This window comes from Calonectris borealis, chromosome Z, assembly GCF_964195595.1.
Source record: "Calonectris borealis chromosome Z, bCalBor7.hap1.2, whole genome shotgun sequence".
Taxonomy (NCBI): domain Eukaryota; kingdom Metazoa; phylum Chordata; class Aves; order Procellariiformes; family Procellariidae; genus Calonectris; species Calonectris borealis.
The window spans coordinates 3,486,786-3,504,603 of record NC_134352.1 but is presented as its reverse complement, the minus strand read 5'-3'; the positions used below and the strand labels follow the sequence as shown (position 1 = coordinate 3,504,603).

Sequence of the window (17,818 nt, the reverse complement as noted above, 5' to 3'; positions counted from 1 at the left end):
GCGATAAATAATCAAACTTGCTATCCAAAAATGACAACTCTGTTATTCTAGTACTACCTTCAAGGGAATCCACTTTAGCTATTTAGCTATTTGGAACTTTTCAGCAATTCAGAAAGGGCCAGTCGATTTTGTTCGCTTTTATTCTTAACCCCGAAACATACAGAATATTAGACATACTTCATCAACTAACATTACTTTTTTATTTTAATCTCTTTTAGCGGGGGAAGGTTTGGTCAGCTGCAGATATTTTACAGCACTTCTGAGACAGACGTCGTAGCTCTCGCCATTGAGCAAGGTCAGGATATCTTTGCCTGTTACGAGTCCCCTGTACCAGGAATTCCTGACCAGCCGTCCAAGACCAGAGTGAACGTGTCGGCAGCAAGTGACCCCCTGTATGCCTGTGCAACTCGGTGCCTAAAAGAACAAGCGTGTTCAGCCTTTACGTTTTCCAGTGCCTCTGCGACTCCTCTCTGCCTCTGGCTGACAGAGATCAGCCCGTTAACTAACACGTCGGGATTCTGGACCTACAAGAAAAGCACCACCAGTGCGTCCGCTCTCTATAGCACCCAAGCCATTGCTGGTAGTGATTATGAATCTGTTACCAGACAGTGGGCCCTAATGCAGGAAGGGGAAGAGTTTGCAAATCTCACGGTTACCATTCTCCCTGACAGTCTGCCAGAGTTGGATGAGAAATTCACTATATCCCTTTTGAAAGTTGAACTCATGAACACCTCAGCCAGCTTAAAAAATCAACCAACTATAGGACAGCCAAATACTTCCACAGTTATCATAATGATGAATGGAGATGCGTTTGGAGTATTTAAGATCTACAGCGTAAGTCCCAACGCGACAGAGGACGGTCTGTATATTGAAGTAGAAGAACGTCCCCAGACCACCGTGCAGCTAATGATACATAGGACAGAAGGCAGCCTGGGACAGGTGACAGTGGAATGGCGTGTTGTTGGAGGAACCGCTATCCCACACTTGGATTTTATAGGTGTTGGTGAGGTTCTGGTGTTCGCTGAAGGTGAGGCAAGGTTTTGCATTAGCTTCTGTTTTATAAAACTAAAGAAAAGCAAAAAGAACCTGACAGGCACTCAGTCCTCTGGATGTTTTGATAAGTGATGTCTTATTCTTAGGCTAAACCGCCCTGAATGCTCAGGATGCATATGCAAAAGAATATAGTTCTTTAGCATACAGCATTATGTTGCAGAACACACACAGTGGTAGTAAAAAAGGAAAAGATGAAAAGCGTAAATATCTAAGTATTTTTTTAAGAAATATTGCAGTATGCATTATAAAGATTACCTTTTTATCAAATAAATAAGGAATAATAATGCTGAAGATAGTTGTTATATCAAGGATAATGAAAATTAAAATCAGGCCTAAGTGGTCTTTTGTTAACCTTTAGTTAGTACAGTACTAATTTTTGTGAGGTCTCTTTTTAGATTCTGATGTATTGATTTCATAACATAACAGCATATTAAAAAAAATTGCAAACAGGACAAACAAGTCAATGGCAGACATTACTTAAGTACCACACAGCATGACCCATATATTTTATATTTTCAAAGTCAGAGCTGGCTGAACATTTCTTTTAAAAGCAATTTATGGGAGTATAGTAAAGGTTCTAGTGTGCTAGCTAGCTTGCTAAATCACCTGAACTCAAAAGAGCAATTGCCAGCAGTGATTCTGAGGCTGACATGTAATTACATTTGTGGTTATAAGTTTAGTAAAAACTGTTTTCAAAGTATTTTGAAACACAATGTAGCAAGAAATATGTGTATCTTGTAAACTGATACTCTCACAGTCATAAAACAGAGGTTTTGCACATGCACTGAGCAACAGGATTGTGTTGTAAATTATAACGGATGATAGAGACTGGTAATTGATCGTGTTTGCTGTTTACACTATCATTCTCTGATAGTCCAGAAGACAAGTAACTAACACAATGACAGCCCATTTTAATGCATTCCCTGGCCCAGTAAATATATTCAAATTGAGCGTACATACTTGTGTATATGGTTCATCAGAGAACTTATGCACTTGGCAATTTTTTTACAAGAATGATATTCCCCTTTTCTAAGTTAAATTTGAAAGTCAGAGAATTTATAATGCAAATAAAGAATTCGAGACATTCAGAAATTATGCTTACATGCTTGATTTCTACATAATATATTTAGTAATTTGATAATTACATTACCCTAATGTTACTTTTTAATAGTAATTGAATAAAACTTCATAATGACATTCAGTAACTTCCAGACAGGTAAATAAATAAATATGCTTCATGTCCTTTTTTATATTTTTTGAGTATTTCCTACAAAAGGAGATGATTAAGTCTTTTTAAAACGTGATGTGTGTGTTCTTTCTCTTTGCAGGGGAAACAACAAAGATGGTCACGCTGACCATTTTAGATGATCCAGAGCCAGAGGATAATGAAAGTATCATAATCAGCCTGGTCCATACTGAAGGAGGGAGTCGGATTCTGCCCAGTTTTGACACCGTCACAGTGATTATTCTGGCAAGTGACAATGTGGCAGGAATTATTAGCTTCCAGACAGCCTCAAGATCTGTTATTGGTCATGAAGGTGGGTTCTTTGTGTTGACCACACTCAGTTTGATTAACATTAGCTTCCATCTCCGTGCTTTCTGTTGATAATGACTCTCAGCGATTGTTTGTATCACTGTTCAGAGAATGCCAGCAAGCGGAGAATAACCACATACTTGGTATGTATTTCTTTGAATTTTTAACTCTTGCAAGCATAGCACTTAAATGAAATCTATGGAAAACCGTTTTATATATCATCATCTGTGCTTCCTTTTTTCTGAAGATCATGCCTTGCTTCTACTCGTATCGCATTTCAAAGCTCCTTTTAGCATTTCTTGTCTTATTCATTTATACCATGTTCCAGAACTGTATATAACCCCCATCATACACAGCTATTAGCAGTCATGATCAAACCTCATTCTATCGGTGATTTACAATTCACTTTAAGTCTTCTGGAAAATATTCCCACAGAAAGATTAGGGTCACATCTTCCCTCTTCCTGACTCAATAACCTGCTGTTTTAAAATTTTCTGTTTATGCTTTTTTATGGTAGCTAATTTGGGAATGTAGCACTCAGACATGACATTTGAGAAAGAACAATAATAACTTGATATGGACCAAAGGTTTCTACTAGTGCTTTAAAAGAGCGCATTGCTCTTTTGATGCAGTTTTGCATAGGATAATAATGGTACTGCTGGTGAGTTGCTTTTGGCAACTTTGGTGGAATCTCAATGTATTGCAGTATCATATCTCTCTGACATGTAAACTGACGGGCAGGGAAAGTTAACCAAAGAGAAATTTGCTGTACAGGAATGTGTGCATTGCATTTTCTGTTTGAAGAAAGAAGTCTTTCTCAACCAAATGTGTTCTGTTTTTTTCCAGACATGAAAGGACGTCATAACCTTTTGGTTTTTATCTAGATATGGTTCGTGTTAATTCTGTGCTAGGGTGTGCCCGGTTTTCATTCTTTATTCCTCCACATTAACAGTTCTGATCCACCTGCCAAGCCAGCTGCAGTCTGGCAAGCTAAAAAGAGCTGTTAATGAGCATAAGGAATTAATACAAACTGTCTCATTCCCAAAGGTTACGATGACCCTGAATACTTTCCACTGGTTAAATATTATTCATAGCGTGCTAGCAAATGCTGGCCATTTGGAGATGAAATACTCTGCTATAGTTTGGAAATTACTTGATTCCAGTTCCTCCAGCTTGTGAAAAATAGTGCACTGTCTTGCAACAAGAAAAACCAACCAAACTAAGTCCCTTTGATAAAAAAAAGAATGAGCTGAGGCCTTTAGATAATTTCAGTGTTTGTATTTCATTTTCAGTATCAAGTTTTTTTATTCTGAAAACGAAATTTACCAGACATAAATTCAAATATTATTATCTTTTTTATTTATTGTGTTATTGAACAACTTCTGTCAAGCAAATATCTGTTATTTTCAAGTTGGCATATTATTTATCACCTTATTGAGGGCAAGGGTAGCATTTTAGTGCAGGCTGAGGCATGCAACAGTTGTGGGGCTATGACTATATTAGAGGAAAATGCACGGCAGTAGCTTGAAATAATGAAGAAGAGGAGGATGGCTGAGGCCCCCTTCTTCTCCCCGATAATTGTAGAAATCTAAAGATATGGATAACATGATTAAATGTTAAAAAACTTAAAATAGTGAAATTAGCCTAATAACACTTTGAGTCTTCAGGAATCAATTAGTATTTGCATTAGTATTTCTTTCTGGATAGGGATACCAAAGATTTTGGTAAAATTTGACCAAGAAATATGGGTCAGTAATTAACTACTTGGGGTCTATAATTATGACAAATTGTACTTCAGGTTTCTTCTTAGTGTTTGGATTACAGTGTAACAGGCTTCTGCATCATAAAGTGTTTTGTCCCAGTCCGTAGTGAAAATCCATTGTATCACATAACGTATTGAAATAAGCTTTGTCTAAATTGTGCATTCTGCAATGGTACTAAAGTAACCATTTTTCTCTTAAATATTTATTTGTTTGCAATGTATGTGCAAAATTCTCAAATAGGATAGAATGGATTTCAGTGCAGTGTTATTATGATAAATTAGCTTCAGGGGCACTCGTAAACTGGTAGTCTATCCTCAGATATCTGTAGAAGCAGAATCCTTGTGCTGTCAATAAATTTTGAATTCTTTTATCCTCTTAGAAGCAACGTGGAGCAACTTAAGACAAAGATATGAACATTGGTACATCCCCAAGGCTTAACTGAATTTTGAAATGTTGAAGCTGAATAACACCTACTAATTCTATTTATTTGAAAGTGGGTGTATACAATTCTTGTATTACTTCTTCACAATTTTATATTTTAATTAATTATATTAAGGTCTCTTGAAGTTAGTTGTTCATATCTCTCTAGTTGGTAGCCAATATACGTGCCTCTCTCTAATATTTCCTTACCAAAAAAAGAATACATCTAGAAAATGTTCAAATTGTTCCTGCCACTTTTAGCTATACAATACTGTCCTGCGATAAAATATACTAGAATAGCCAGATAGCCATCCTATCTTGATGCTCTTTAAATTACATAATCAGAGAGATTAGCTGGGCTGCTCAATTCTCTACACCATGGAGTAAGAAGCCACATAACACCACATCTTCTCTTTCACTTTCATAGATGTGTCTCAATGTTTTCTCTATAGGTTTGCTTCTAAGCATGTACATAACACAAATAGGAAGGTGGAATTATTCCAGATTTTGCAACAGTAAAAAAAATCAAGTCAGTTTATAGCAATACTAAGAAAGACTTTTTCAGTCAGTTGGGGATGGAACTAAGTTTTTCAGATTTCTGTTTCTGCATCACTAACATACATTTTGACAAATTTTTGTTCAATTTTGTTCATTCTTTAGTAAGCAAAAGAAAGCTCATGTATTATTATTTCCAAGCATCTTAATATATTAGATTTCTGCATATTTCATGTCTTTGAAAGCCAATGCAATACTGTACATACTGGCAAACTTAAATCCCATGCACTTGAAAAATGCTGTTGACATATGGATGCAATACACTTACATATTGTAAATAGACATCTGTCCTCTAATGTGAATGTATTGCATAATATTACTGATTTTACCTGCTGATTTATTTCATATTGATATAACATGTTAATTTCACATGTCCATATTTAGAATATTTCATATTATATAAACTGTATAAATTTTATAAATATATATAAATATTTAATATTATATAAATTATATAAATTTTCTACATTGTACAAAGATTTCTAAGGAGTTTGCTCTTTTTAATTAAAATTGCCCGTTGGTTTAATTGTTATAAATGTGAAAAATACCATAATTGCTTCTTACAGGTTGTCAATTGATAACCGATTATCCCAGAAATTGTATGAACTTATTAAAAATTTAAATTCTAAATTATTAAATATTAATATTTTAGTTTAAAACACTTTCTTTTTAAAATTACAAATTATTAAATATTACCATTTTCTGAGTATTTTCTTTTCTAACACTGATGATATTTTTAAGTTCAAACTCACATAAATGTAACTTATAGCCTATTACAAGCATTTTTCTGCATGCACTGTGCGAAGTCACGACACTGCAAATGTTAGGAAAATGTATATTCCTTGCCAGTTAGCTGTTGTAGAAAACTGTTTGTATTATAGCCGGTACCTACAGCATTTACTATTTTGTGTAGTTTACAGACAGGTATTGCTCCTCTGTTTGTGCATGTTTTGATGGGCATTTACTTTCTAAGTTATTCATCTGTACCAGGTTCCCTCATATTTTGATAGTTCTTTCCAACAGTGAACTAAAAGCAGAAAAATCCAGGACGAAAGAGCTTAGGTTTTTTTGTTTCAGTATTAAAACCAAATGTGTTATATAACTACTGTGAAGCTCACTATTAAAAATATGAATGTCTTTCAGAAAAACTATTTTGACTGTGATGCAGTCAAATATAATTGATATGTAGGAGAGGAAGCCCTAAAATATTGCGTCTTACCCTTTGTTCCTAGGAGAACAACTGCAATTCCATATTGTAAGAACTGCCCCAGGACTGGGAAATGTTACTGTTGAATGGAAGATAGTTGGGCATAATGTAAAACAAAATTTTGAAAACTATTCTGGAATACTCTTTTTTCCCGAGGTAAGTCCAGAAGCAAAGCTAATGGCTACAGGAGAATATTATAATTAGAACTAAGCTGAGAAAACGAGTGTGCTTTTATAGCAGTCTTTGTTTCTTGATCTGATTATTTACTTGCTCCCTTCCTCTTGGAGTTCTAAACTGGAGGGAGTTTATAGTTAACTTTACATTTCTTAAAGGTGTTGTTCAAAATACATATGATACAGTGATATCACTTTATTTTATACAATAATGACTAATCACTTTATCAATAAAATAAATAGGAGACATTGAATACAACATTGTTTGTTCACTTGCTGGATGACCATATTCCTGAAGAAAAAGAAGAATACCAGATCATCCTATATAACATCAAAACAGAAGGTAATGCAGAACTATAGCCTGCTATATCTTAAAACTACCATTTAATGGTGTAATATTTTCATATGTATTAATCCATTTTGGAGGTGTAGGACTAACTGTACTGCAACTGGTGTAAACTATGCAAAGTTCATTCACATTTTATTGAAACAGGCTTGATCCTTATGTGTATATGTGTGTGTGTGTATATATATATGCATATGTGTATCTATATATACATTAATTGGTTTTAATCCTGATTTGACTCTGCCCGTTTAAGTCAGTGGTTATTTGCTTCCCTTGAACTGAATACAAACTTGAGTTTATTAATGTATTCTGGATACAGTTGCCATGAAATAAGCAGATATTTTTATCTTTTAAAGCAATCTTGTCATGCCGCAAGCTGACTTTCTGATCTGTCTCTGAATTCAAGGAGGTCAGAATATTTTATTCTGGCCATTCAAATTATAATGAGAAAAGAAGCATGAAACTGCATCCCTTCTGAAAATACTCTTTTTTAAACTGAAATTAATGTCTAAGTACCAAACTAACTTGACATGGATTGTGTTGCTGCTAGGTGCCTTACCAACTTGCCAGAATCATTTGTTGACTCTTGTAAAGCGTCAGGATAAGCACAAATTGATACACCAACAATTATTCATCAAGGCAACACTTGGGAAAGGGAATAATTTCTTAATGGAATAACTGAGAAGTTGAATATAATTTTAACTTTTGGAGTTAATTCCTGGGAAGACTTTCTCTTTCCTTTTACAATAGAGGAAGTTTAGGGAAGTTGATATTTGGCACTGGCCCATTAAGTTTTCTCGTTTCTTAATATGTTTTTGTGACTCTATACTTAGTATACATACAGCTTCTGTTGTGATTATACGTTCCTGTATTTGTTATAGAATGTAAATATATAGAGATTCCACACCATCCATAAACTTCAGTGAGCGCATCATGCATTTGGTTTAATTTCATTTGCATTGTTACTGACTGTCATTTGAATGTAATAATAACAGTAATATAAGACAAAAAAATTAGTTGCATAACACTTTATTCACTATAGTCCATTGATTCTTTTGCAGGCATTTCTTCTTCAGGTGCTGCTGTTTTGGATAGTCAAGGATATGAAGCTGTTCTGACAGTAGAAGCTAGTGATGAACCACATGGAGTCTTGAATTTTGCTTCCCCATCCAGGGTAGTTTTAATTCCAGAGGAAAACAAAACAGTTCAGCTTTTTATTAACAGAGAATTTGGATCTCTAGGTTTGTATAATAACTCCAAGAGAAAGGAAGATTTGTTTTAATAATCATTAGATGAATGAAAGCCACGACAGGGAAGCTGGAAATTTTGAAAAATCTTGGGTACAGCCGATATTTTCAGAACTTCTAGACTGCTTAGTGCACGCTTGGAAACTAAGGTTTAGTTAAAACTGGAGCCAGAGCCCTCATTTCCACAGCAAGGAGTCTGGGAGCTGTGACGTAACTAGTTGGTTATTAGGGTTACTACCTTTATGTCTAATGCATCTGTCTCAAAGTGTTAGTCTCTCCAGAAGAAATAAAAAACAGGAGGAAAGGAGCTTGTACGGAATGATCGTTCCCACATCGTTCCCTCTAAACTTCCAGAAGTTGGCAGCTTAGGAACGTCCCATGGAAAAAGTTGCATTCAGACCACTGAATTCAGTTTATGTCTCCTCTGAGAATTTCTTATTCCTTTTTTAATCAATTTGTCTTTTAACATCCATAAAATGAAGCGGTACTTAATTCCAGAATTCAATAATGTGCTGTGTGCAAAAATATTTTCTTGTGTTTGTTGCCTGAGGATTTATATTGTGACAACTCTCACAACTTATATTGTGAGATAACATACGTAATCATTTCCTATTTACCTTTTTAGACTATATTTAGACCTCAGTGATAATGCCTCTTAGTTTCTTTTGTTATATCTGTTTTGAAGTGACGAGTTACGATGAATAGTCAAGATCTGGACACACCACAGATTTGTAGAGGCATTTTAATGACATTTCTATGTTTTCCCATTTCTTTTTTAATATCGATCAGTATCTAATTTACTTTTAGAACACTACTCAGGAAACTAATGCTTTAAGATAAGTATCCGTAGTAAATGTAAGATCTCTTAAATTAAAGTCCATCATTATTTATTAAAACTAAGATTCTTTTATAACTTACATTTTATTTCATACAGACTATCTTTGAATTTCATTTTATCTCCAGGATTACTCTCTTTACATTTGCCACTTGACTTATCCTGGCAGATTAGTGAGATATGGCTTTATTATAAAAAAATTAAGTGTAACTTTTCCCGTTGGTAACATTTATCGGTGTGTCCCCTAATTTTATTCTTTATTGAAATCTATGTCAATCTGCCTGGGAAGGAAACTAGATTTATCAAGCTGTATTTCCCAGCACTGTCTTTAGAGCCTTTCTTAGGTATCAGTCGTCCCTGAAACATTTTCCTTCCCTTTGGCACCAAACCTGATATTAATAATACATTAGATGTCCCAGGTTAAGACTTCAGCAGTGTAATATTTGCATTCAAATATCTGAATACAATTGGTCCTAATGCTTTTTGAGACCTGTGATGTTGGACAAATTGCCAAAGGCTGGACTGAAAGCACAAGAAAAAAATTCCATTGGCTCCAGATTAATCTTTTAATTCTTCTGTATTGCAGTTAGTCTTTTCATTTTGTGGATGAGCATTTGATCTCTTTTCTTTGCCTATTCCAGTGAGCATTACAAAAGAATGGAAAAAAGTGATTTTTTTTGTCACAAATTAAACAGGTACTATCAATGTTACGTATGCCACAGTTCCAGGATTGCTCACCTTAAGTAATCAGACAGAAGGGACCTTGGCTGAATCAGGAACTGATTATATAGCTGTTTCTGGCTCCCTGATTTTGGAAGAAGGAGAAACATCAGCTGCCGTAAATATTACTATTCTAGAGGTAAACTATGAACCCTTTTGTTCTATACTGATCTGTATGACATCAGAAGAGGAATATTTTGGAACCTAAAGTTTGCAACCTGTATATTAATTGAAGCTGTATATTTCATTGTCATTTAGAAAGACAGATTTTATGTTAATGTTAAAATCACAGGAGGACAAATAATAACATAAAGCAGCTCTACCTATGCATAAATGAAATTTAGCTGTCTCATTAAGACTTCATTATCTGATATTCAGAACAGTGTAATTCCATTGCTTGCTACAGGCTCTTACTTCCTCAGCGATGGGGGTTTATACCTTTAAAATTGGGCAGAAATTTATTTACAAGAATAGTTAGTGTCACTATCGAGTCTTTTTCATGAAATATAATGTCTTACTTCATAATTCATTCAAGATAATCAATTTTACACCCAATAAAAGTATTTCAGGAAAATGCAAAAATAAATTAATTCTAGTGTTGCTATAATATTAGAGACTTCTGGTGTGTTGCTTTTTGATGACTTCTGTGACAGTTTCTTAAAGGAAAATGAAAAGAGGATGTACTGAACTTGTGTTTTGCAGGATGATGTTCCAGAGGTGCAAGAATTCTTCTTGGTTAATTTAACTTCAGTGGAACTCATCATGAACCATTCAACTTCATCCCTACCTAAGCTGGGTAAAACAACTTACACAGAATTATCTTTGGTTTTCCTTTTATATGAATTGCATGCAGATTATATTACTCTGGCATATTATCACTATTCCACTTACTTGCTATCTATGCCAATTGAGACAGGGTATTCTGAAAGAAACATTGTAGAATACCAAACATATTCATTGTTACACTTGCTTCTTACTTTTTTAGGTTCTGTAAAAATTATAAGGCAATTTTCATAGAGGAGGTAGTAATTAACAGTTGGAGAACACAGTTATCTGAAAAGTTTTATTGACAGTGTCTAATTTGATTTTCATTTACAAAGTACATAATGGAAACAAAAATGTAAAAAAAAAAAATGATTACTTTGTTCACTCTTTTAAAAGTCGGTTTTTACTACTCGTTATCAGATTTACTTTTAGGAGTCAAGTCCCATGGTTTTCCTACTCTTCCAGTGAACTTCATTTATCATTTGCTGAGTTAGCTTCTCATTCTGCTTCTGAATTCAGTAGCGTAGCTGCCATTGGCTTTAAGGGCAGTTGGATTATCCTGTGGTGCTAGAGACTAGTTGTATTGCTTATTTCTAACACCTTCTTTGACTCTTTTCCCTTTTCTTTGCATGCCTATAGAAGTGACTGAGTTAATTCGTTACAGATTGAAAGGTAACTTGGAAGACTCGTTGCTGATTCGTAGAGACTGAGCTGTGATTAGTGGAGCCTAAAATCTAAAACATAAAAAGAGTAACGTACAAGTACAAAGGATTCTTCTGAACCAAGTTGTGCTGAGTGCTGTATAGTCTCAACTTCTGTTGCTGGGGGTTGACAGTCTCCTTGAATCGTGACCATTCAACCCTGCTGTCATATCTGCATTGGGTCAAATGTGCTTAGGATGAACAGATAATAGTTTTAACCAAAAATGAGGCAAAAATTTGTCCTCGTTGTAAAATCTCACTACGAATTCTGTTACCAGACTATTTTCTAATCTTGATTTCCCTGTTGTTATATTTTGATTTGTTATGATTTTAACTCCTTGTTGGTGCAATGCATTTGTTTAGGATTTCTAGCAATCCCATATCCTGTACAAGATATTTGAAGTATTTCTAGGAGGTGTCTAATATCAAAAGAGATGGGTGTTCTGCACATGATACAGGCATGTGCAGTCAATCCTACACATCAGGAATATATTGTCCTGCCATGGCCATGTGTGTGCAATATGCAGAGTAAGTCTGGTATGTCTGCGATGAGAGTTGAACACACTGAACTTAAGTGACCTTTATTTCTGATCTGAGGCTTCACTGATAAGGAGCAGAAACAGCAAGCATAAAGACAGTTCTGTTTTCTCCGTGCTCCTCTTGCTCCCGTCTTCTAGAGGAGGTGGAAGAAAGAGCCTGACTCAAATGCAAAAGTGCAAGGAATTAAAAAAAGGGAAAATGATCAACAGCTGAGAACGATGAAAGAAAAAGGAATAAACTTAATGGATACAAGACAGAGCTAAGCTGGGAGAGGTGGGCAGGGGAGCATCAGGGGAAGGGAAGGATGCCAGACATGAAATAAGAGGATAAGAGGTCTGACATGGAAAGCAAAGCATTACAGATCCTGGGTGAACTGATCTATCACACGACAAGGGAAAATGCGGGTTAGGAGTGAAGCTGAAAGGTCTCTAATCGCTAGCACTCCCTCTGGATTTCTAAAACTCAGTAACATTTCTGCTGCTTGTGTAGAGGTTTTGCAGCTACTGCTGATCTTCATTGCTTACCTCATAGTGACAGGTTTGGCTTCGTGGCAATACCTTTTACTTTTATTCAGTTTTATCTGAATTGATAGAAATCTTCCCTATGGATCTAAATATAGTATATTTACTACAGATTCGGTGGAGTCAGTTTGGTTGTAGAAATTGTCATTCTTTTCTTCGTTTCTTTTTAAGTCTTATTAGAAGTAAGTTGAAGTAAATTAAGGTAGTCATGCGGTGCTGTTGTCTGAACAAATTAAGGCACTATTTTCTCAGAAGAATCAAGTTCTGACTGTCAAGTTCTGGTCCCTGAAATTAGTGATATTTCTGGCATTAATCTATTATTCAGTGTTTTCACCGTGCAATACATACAATAATCTTTCAGAGTTATTGTGAAGATACATATGACTTTATGGAGCAATAGAAAGTTACAGTACATAAACAGCCTACAAAGCAATTAATAATTCTGTGTTTGTAGCAGAATCTGAGGTGTGTGCCAGTAAGGTTTATAATCAGGCACTGAAACAGAAACAGGAGATGAAATACTGGATCATTTATTATTTCTTACTCATTTTCCCTCCCATATTCAGAACGGCACAGTCTGCAAAACGTTGAATGTCATCATAATAAACATACACAATGAAGATAAATTAAGATTCCATGACAGATCTTGCCTTTGGTATTTCCTAATTTTTCTGTGCAGTCTTTTAGTTTCTAAATTTTCTTTAGTCTTTTTTGTATGCATTATTAAATGTGACAGTGGTAATTCAAGGCACTGTGTTGCAATTCTAATAGTGAGGTAGTAAGGATAGATTTTCTTTGAGCCTTTCCAATTATCTTGCCCACTACCATTTTCTCCTCCACATTTTGGAAACAGAAAATGATGTGTTTCTTCTACAAAATTGGTAGAGATTTAAGACATGCTTCTATTACCCTTGAAAATCATGAAAATGGACTTTATTGTTTTTTCATTTTTGTCCTTCTGTTTTCCATTCTAGATGTGGAAGGTTTAGCTTCTCAAATTATTATTGATGCTAATGATGGAGTAAGCGGAGTAATTGAATGGGAAAGTACCAAGTAAGTCTTGTCTTCTTGAAGAACTCACCGTGTCAGTTAGTGATTGGGGTTGCCCAATTATTTTCGTTTTCAGTTAACAGTAAAACTCCTATTAAAAATAGGGCCAGATCTTTGAGATGGCAAAGCATCATTCAATTCAGTAGAACTGGAAAGCGTAAGATAATTCCCACACTGAAAACCAACATTTACAGTATGTTTACTCAGAAATTTTTTGCTACCATGTACTTACTTTCACTGCTGTCCTTTTATATTGCGAACTTGCATCACTCCCCCAGCTCCATCCAGTGTTCCAGCCTCTACATCCATGTAAACATACACACCGGCATCTCCCAGATCTTTTCCTCTGACTAATTTCCAGGAGCTGGGAAGAAGGCATCCATGAACATAGACAGGCTTAATCTGCCAGGAATCTGCCAGGAATAAGCAGGAAAAAAGCGCAACCTCCTATAGCTTAATTCTATTTAGATAAGAAGCAAAATTAAAAAGGTTGTATTAGGCAATTGTAATGATGCTGGTACTGTAATGATGCCTTTTTCTTATAAAGCAGAGGGAATGATTTGAAGTGAAGATATAACAACTATCTATGATCTTACTCAAAAGAATATGCTCAGTGAGCACTGAGAATTTTTCTTGCTTTTTGTTTTAGTTTTGAAGTTAATGAATCTCATGGGAATCTGACGATAATGGCATACCGAAACAGAGGATCATATGGCAGTGTGTCTGTATTTTTTTATGCCCAAAATTTGGAGGCACAGCTGGGTTTGGATTTTAGTGTGACCTCAAGGGTAAGAAGAAAATTCTAAATCTAGTACTTTTCATTCCTTCCGCTTCCTCAAAAGAATGTTTTCTTGTTTATTCTGCAGAATGATCAGTAGTGCAACTAGATTTTTCAACTTGTTTCAGTTGCTTTGGTCATCTGGATAAAAAGAGATGAAATTAGTCATCTTATTTTACTCTTTCTTTCTTTTTAAGTACTGAAGATTTTTTTAAATATAAGACACATTGTAAACTTACCTATCTCAAATACAATTTGCTTAGACAAAAGCATATAAGATTTCATAGAAGGTTTCATATTTTTCACAACAGAACTTTCAGAGTAAATTGCTTTTGCTTGTCCTCATTCTGCAATGTGCTGAACTTTTTTACTTCGGTTTCAATCAATTTATAAGGGACATAGAGATTATAGCTCTTTTTGCCTCCTCTTCCTTCCTATTTAAGACAATTCTGTTTACCTTAGTTGAAAAATTCTGTGTGTATTAGCAGCTGTTAAGTATTCAATGCTTTCTGTGTTTCAATGCTAGACTCTTTTTTTTGCTGATGGAGAAAGGAATAAATCTGTTGTTGTTACAATTTTTGATGATGATATTCCTGAAGGTGATGAGAAGTTCCAGTTAATTTTAACAAATCCCTCTCTGGGGCTGGAATTAGGGGAGAGCACAACAGGTAAAACTTAGTTTTGATGTTCTCATTCTTTGGAATTGTATGGCAGTCATTTTAATTTCATTCTTCTGAATAATCGTATTTCAGAAGACACCATTGCCCTGCTATGGTAGATCTTTATACTCCTATGGAAAGTTCTTAAACACCCCTATGAAATCCATGCAATTAACAAGATAATATGTAAAGTAAGAAATCAAAAAGTGTGAAAGTGAGGTTTGTAATAGGAGAGTTTATATTCTTCCTGTCTAGAAATCTTCCTAGATAAAGTAAAATACTTACATATTCTCTTCAAGTAATATCATGGACATAAAGGCATTATATATACACTAAAGGAAGAATGGATTTGTGTTTATATGTATTTTATTTGTATATATGTACAATTATAGTTTACTATATTAATTAAAGAATATTTCCATTATTTATTTCTCAAAAGCAACAATTACTATACTTGCCAATGATGATGGCCATGGAGTTTTGTCATTCAATAACAGCGATCACTTCTTCCTGAGAGAGCAAACAGCTCTCCATTTGATGGAAAGTGTTGCGGTATTACATATTATTAGAGAACCTCCTCAGGGGATATTTGGCACCGTGACTGTTCAATATCTTGTAAGTGAAATTAACTCTTCAGAGGCATCGGTGGATTTGACCCCTTCTCAAGGTTATATTGTGCTGGAAGAGGGAGTCAGATTCAAGGTAATATGATAGTTATTTCCAAAGAAGTGAAGAAATCTTTTTTGAAATTGTTGGAAAGATTTCAGAAATGTCTGGTTTTTCTTGTATATATTTTTTTCTTATGTTTTCCTTCATTCTCAGAGCAAATTGAGTCATGGGAGTGGGAATGCATAAAAATTAAATCTGCTCTTCTGTAGATATTTCTCTCTTTGTAATAGTTGAGGTAAATTGAAAACAATATCATGAGTGTATAATGTTTACGTATGCATAGGAACATTTCTTTGTATGTATTCAGCATGTAGCTGAAACACAAACTTTGAAATGAAGTGATAATTTATAAATGTAAATAGTTAAGGTTGAAGTAAAAATCCCATTCTGTAATGTGATACTTCAGCTGGTCTGAACTGAACAGAGTATGCTGCAACAAATGCAAAAAGTGAACAGCTCTCGGAGTCTTAGGAATAGAAAATGACTTACTCTTCTGGGAGTATTAAGCTCACTGCCTCTGCACTGTTCCCACAAGAACGTCAGCTAGAAAATGAGCTAGCTTAAGTTTGTGAAATCCTGACCCTTCTGAAATTTACTGGCAGTGTGGGTTTTTTATTTTATTTTATTTTGTCAGTGAAGGGTCAGTAACAGGTTAGTATATTATGGCTGGTGGGGTAGAATTAAATACTGAAGATTTTTTTAAATATAAGACACATTGTAAACTTTCAAACACCTATCTCAAATACAATAAGACTTTCTGGAAACACTGGTTTTCATTTTCTGAACTGTAAATGCATTTGGAACTGCAGCACTGGCCAGTGTAGCAGATATGTGGGAAGTCAAAGACTTCTTAAAACAGTCTCTAAATATGGTTTATTGCAGAAGTAAACGGGGCTCTAAAAGGTTGTAAGCTCTGGTTTAGTTCCAGATCTATCATTGCTAACTTCTTTTTTCTATAGCGAAGCTACGTGTACCTCTGTAATTTTTGCCCGTTTGGGTAGCGGGAAGGATGACAGTGAGCCCCAAATGATAGTGAAAACACCCACCTCTTTCTAGATAATTCTCTGCTAATTTGAGAGGATCCTATTCTCATCCACAGTGGTGCAGTAGAGGGAGAGAAGCATCAAGAAGAGAGAGAGTATTTCAAGTATCCCTCTATTCCTGCTTTTTTTTCCTTCTTTCTGCCCAGCACCAGAGTGGAATTACCCTGTTGCCCTGGAGCTAGTTTAGTTGCCAGCTAAGGTAGATTAAGACCAACTTGACTGAGCTGTGTTAGGGCATGAGGTAGCTGTACGGGGACTATGAATTACCAAGGAATGTGTGGAATAAGGTGAGAACCGAAGTATGAAAAAGGGATCAAAAACTATTACATTTCAGAGGGTCTTAGGATGGGAGAAGAAAAAAGAAGGGGGAAAGAAAAAGTATTCTCGTCTTAGTGTTACACCAGTGGAGTCACCAGACGCATGGCTTTAGAACCTCAGCTGAACCATCCTTGCCTCGTCCTCTCCAGTTTCACCTGCTGTGCTATCCAAAGGCGTACAGTGAAAGAATAGAAAGAGCAGCATGGTCTGATAGGGTTGTGTCATCATTAGCTGTCAAGTCTCCACAACTTTGTATGCTTGTTTTCTTCTCAGACGCTGCATATTTCTGCAATACTGGATGAAGAACCAGAAATGGATGAGCACTTTATTGTCACCCTGTTCGATCCAACTGGAGGAGCCAGACTAGGCACAAGAGTGCAAACTATGATTACAGTATTACAGAACCAGGCTCCGCTAGGGCTTTTCAGCATCTATCCAGTTACAAATAGGTACTAAACCCTGATTCAGTTAAAAGGAGATTTTTCATATTCAGTAGAGATGGTATCTCCCTACAATTTTGTTTTTGATGAATCCCTTTAAAGAAATTCAGTGATCCAATTGTAAACTATTTGTAATTTTGAAAAGTACACTGTCAGTCAAATACTATTACTGCTATACAAAAGAATAGAAAAGCACTTAAAATGGACTATTCATCATTAGAAATGTCAATTTCTCTATGAATTTTTTCATAAAACAGTACTTCACTAGTCCCTAAACATTCCACTAATAGTAATCCATGTTAAGAGCTCCAAACCTCAGAGCAGTGCCCAGGGAGTCACACATTTTGTAATTTATTTTTGTTTTTAAGCTTGTGTAAAATACACTTTCATTCAGGGCTGTTTTTCAGAAGGAAATGAACCATATGGAATGACATTTTCAAAAATCATTCAGCTTAAACCATACAGCTGGTGTGTTAAATTT

The 17,818-nt window shown here is 35.2% G+C and overlaps 1 protein-coding gene across 1 annotated transcript in view; it reads left to right on the top strand.

Annotated features, from left to right (window-relative positions):
* ADGRV1 (adhesion G protein-coupled receptor V1) overlaps positions 1-17,818 on the top strand; it is a 290,582-nt gene that overhangs the window by 65,033 nt on the left and 207,731 nt on the right. The window contains exons 34-45 of the mRNA XM_075138497.1: positions 219-1,027; positions 2,382-2,591; positions 6,558-6,688; positions 6,949-7,048; positions 8,113-8,292; positions 9,829-9,992; positions 10,556-10,649; positions 13,355-13,433; positions 14,080-14,218; positions 14,735-14,876; positions 15,307-15,569; positions 17,171-17,346. Of these exons, the coding sequence (XP_074994598.1) occupies positions 219-1,027; positions 2,382-2,591; positions 6,558-6,688; positions 6,949-7,048; positions 8,113-8,292; positions 9,829-9,992; positions 10,556-10,649; positions 13,355-13,433; positions 14,080-14,218; positions 14,735-14,876; positions 15,307-15,569; positions 17,171-17,346 (2,487 nt within the window). The remainder of the gene's footprint in view (positions 1-218; positions 1,028-2,381; positions 2,592-6,557; positions 6,689-6,948; positions 7,049-8,112; positions 8,293-9,828; positions 9,993-10,555; positions 10,650-13,354; positions 13,434-14,079; positions 14,219-14,734; positions 14,877-15,306; positions 15,570-17,170; positions 17,347-17,818) is intronic.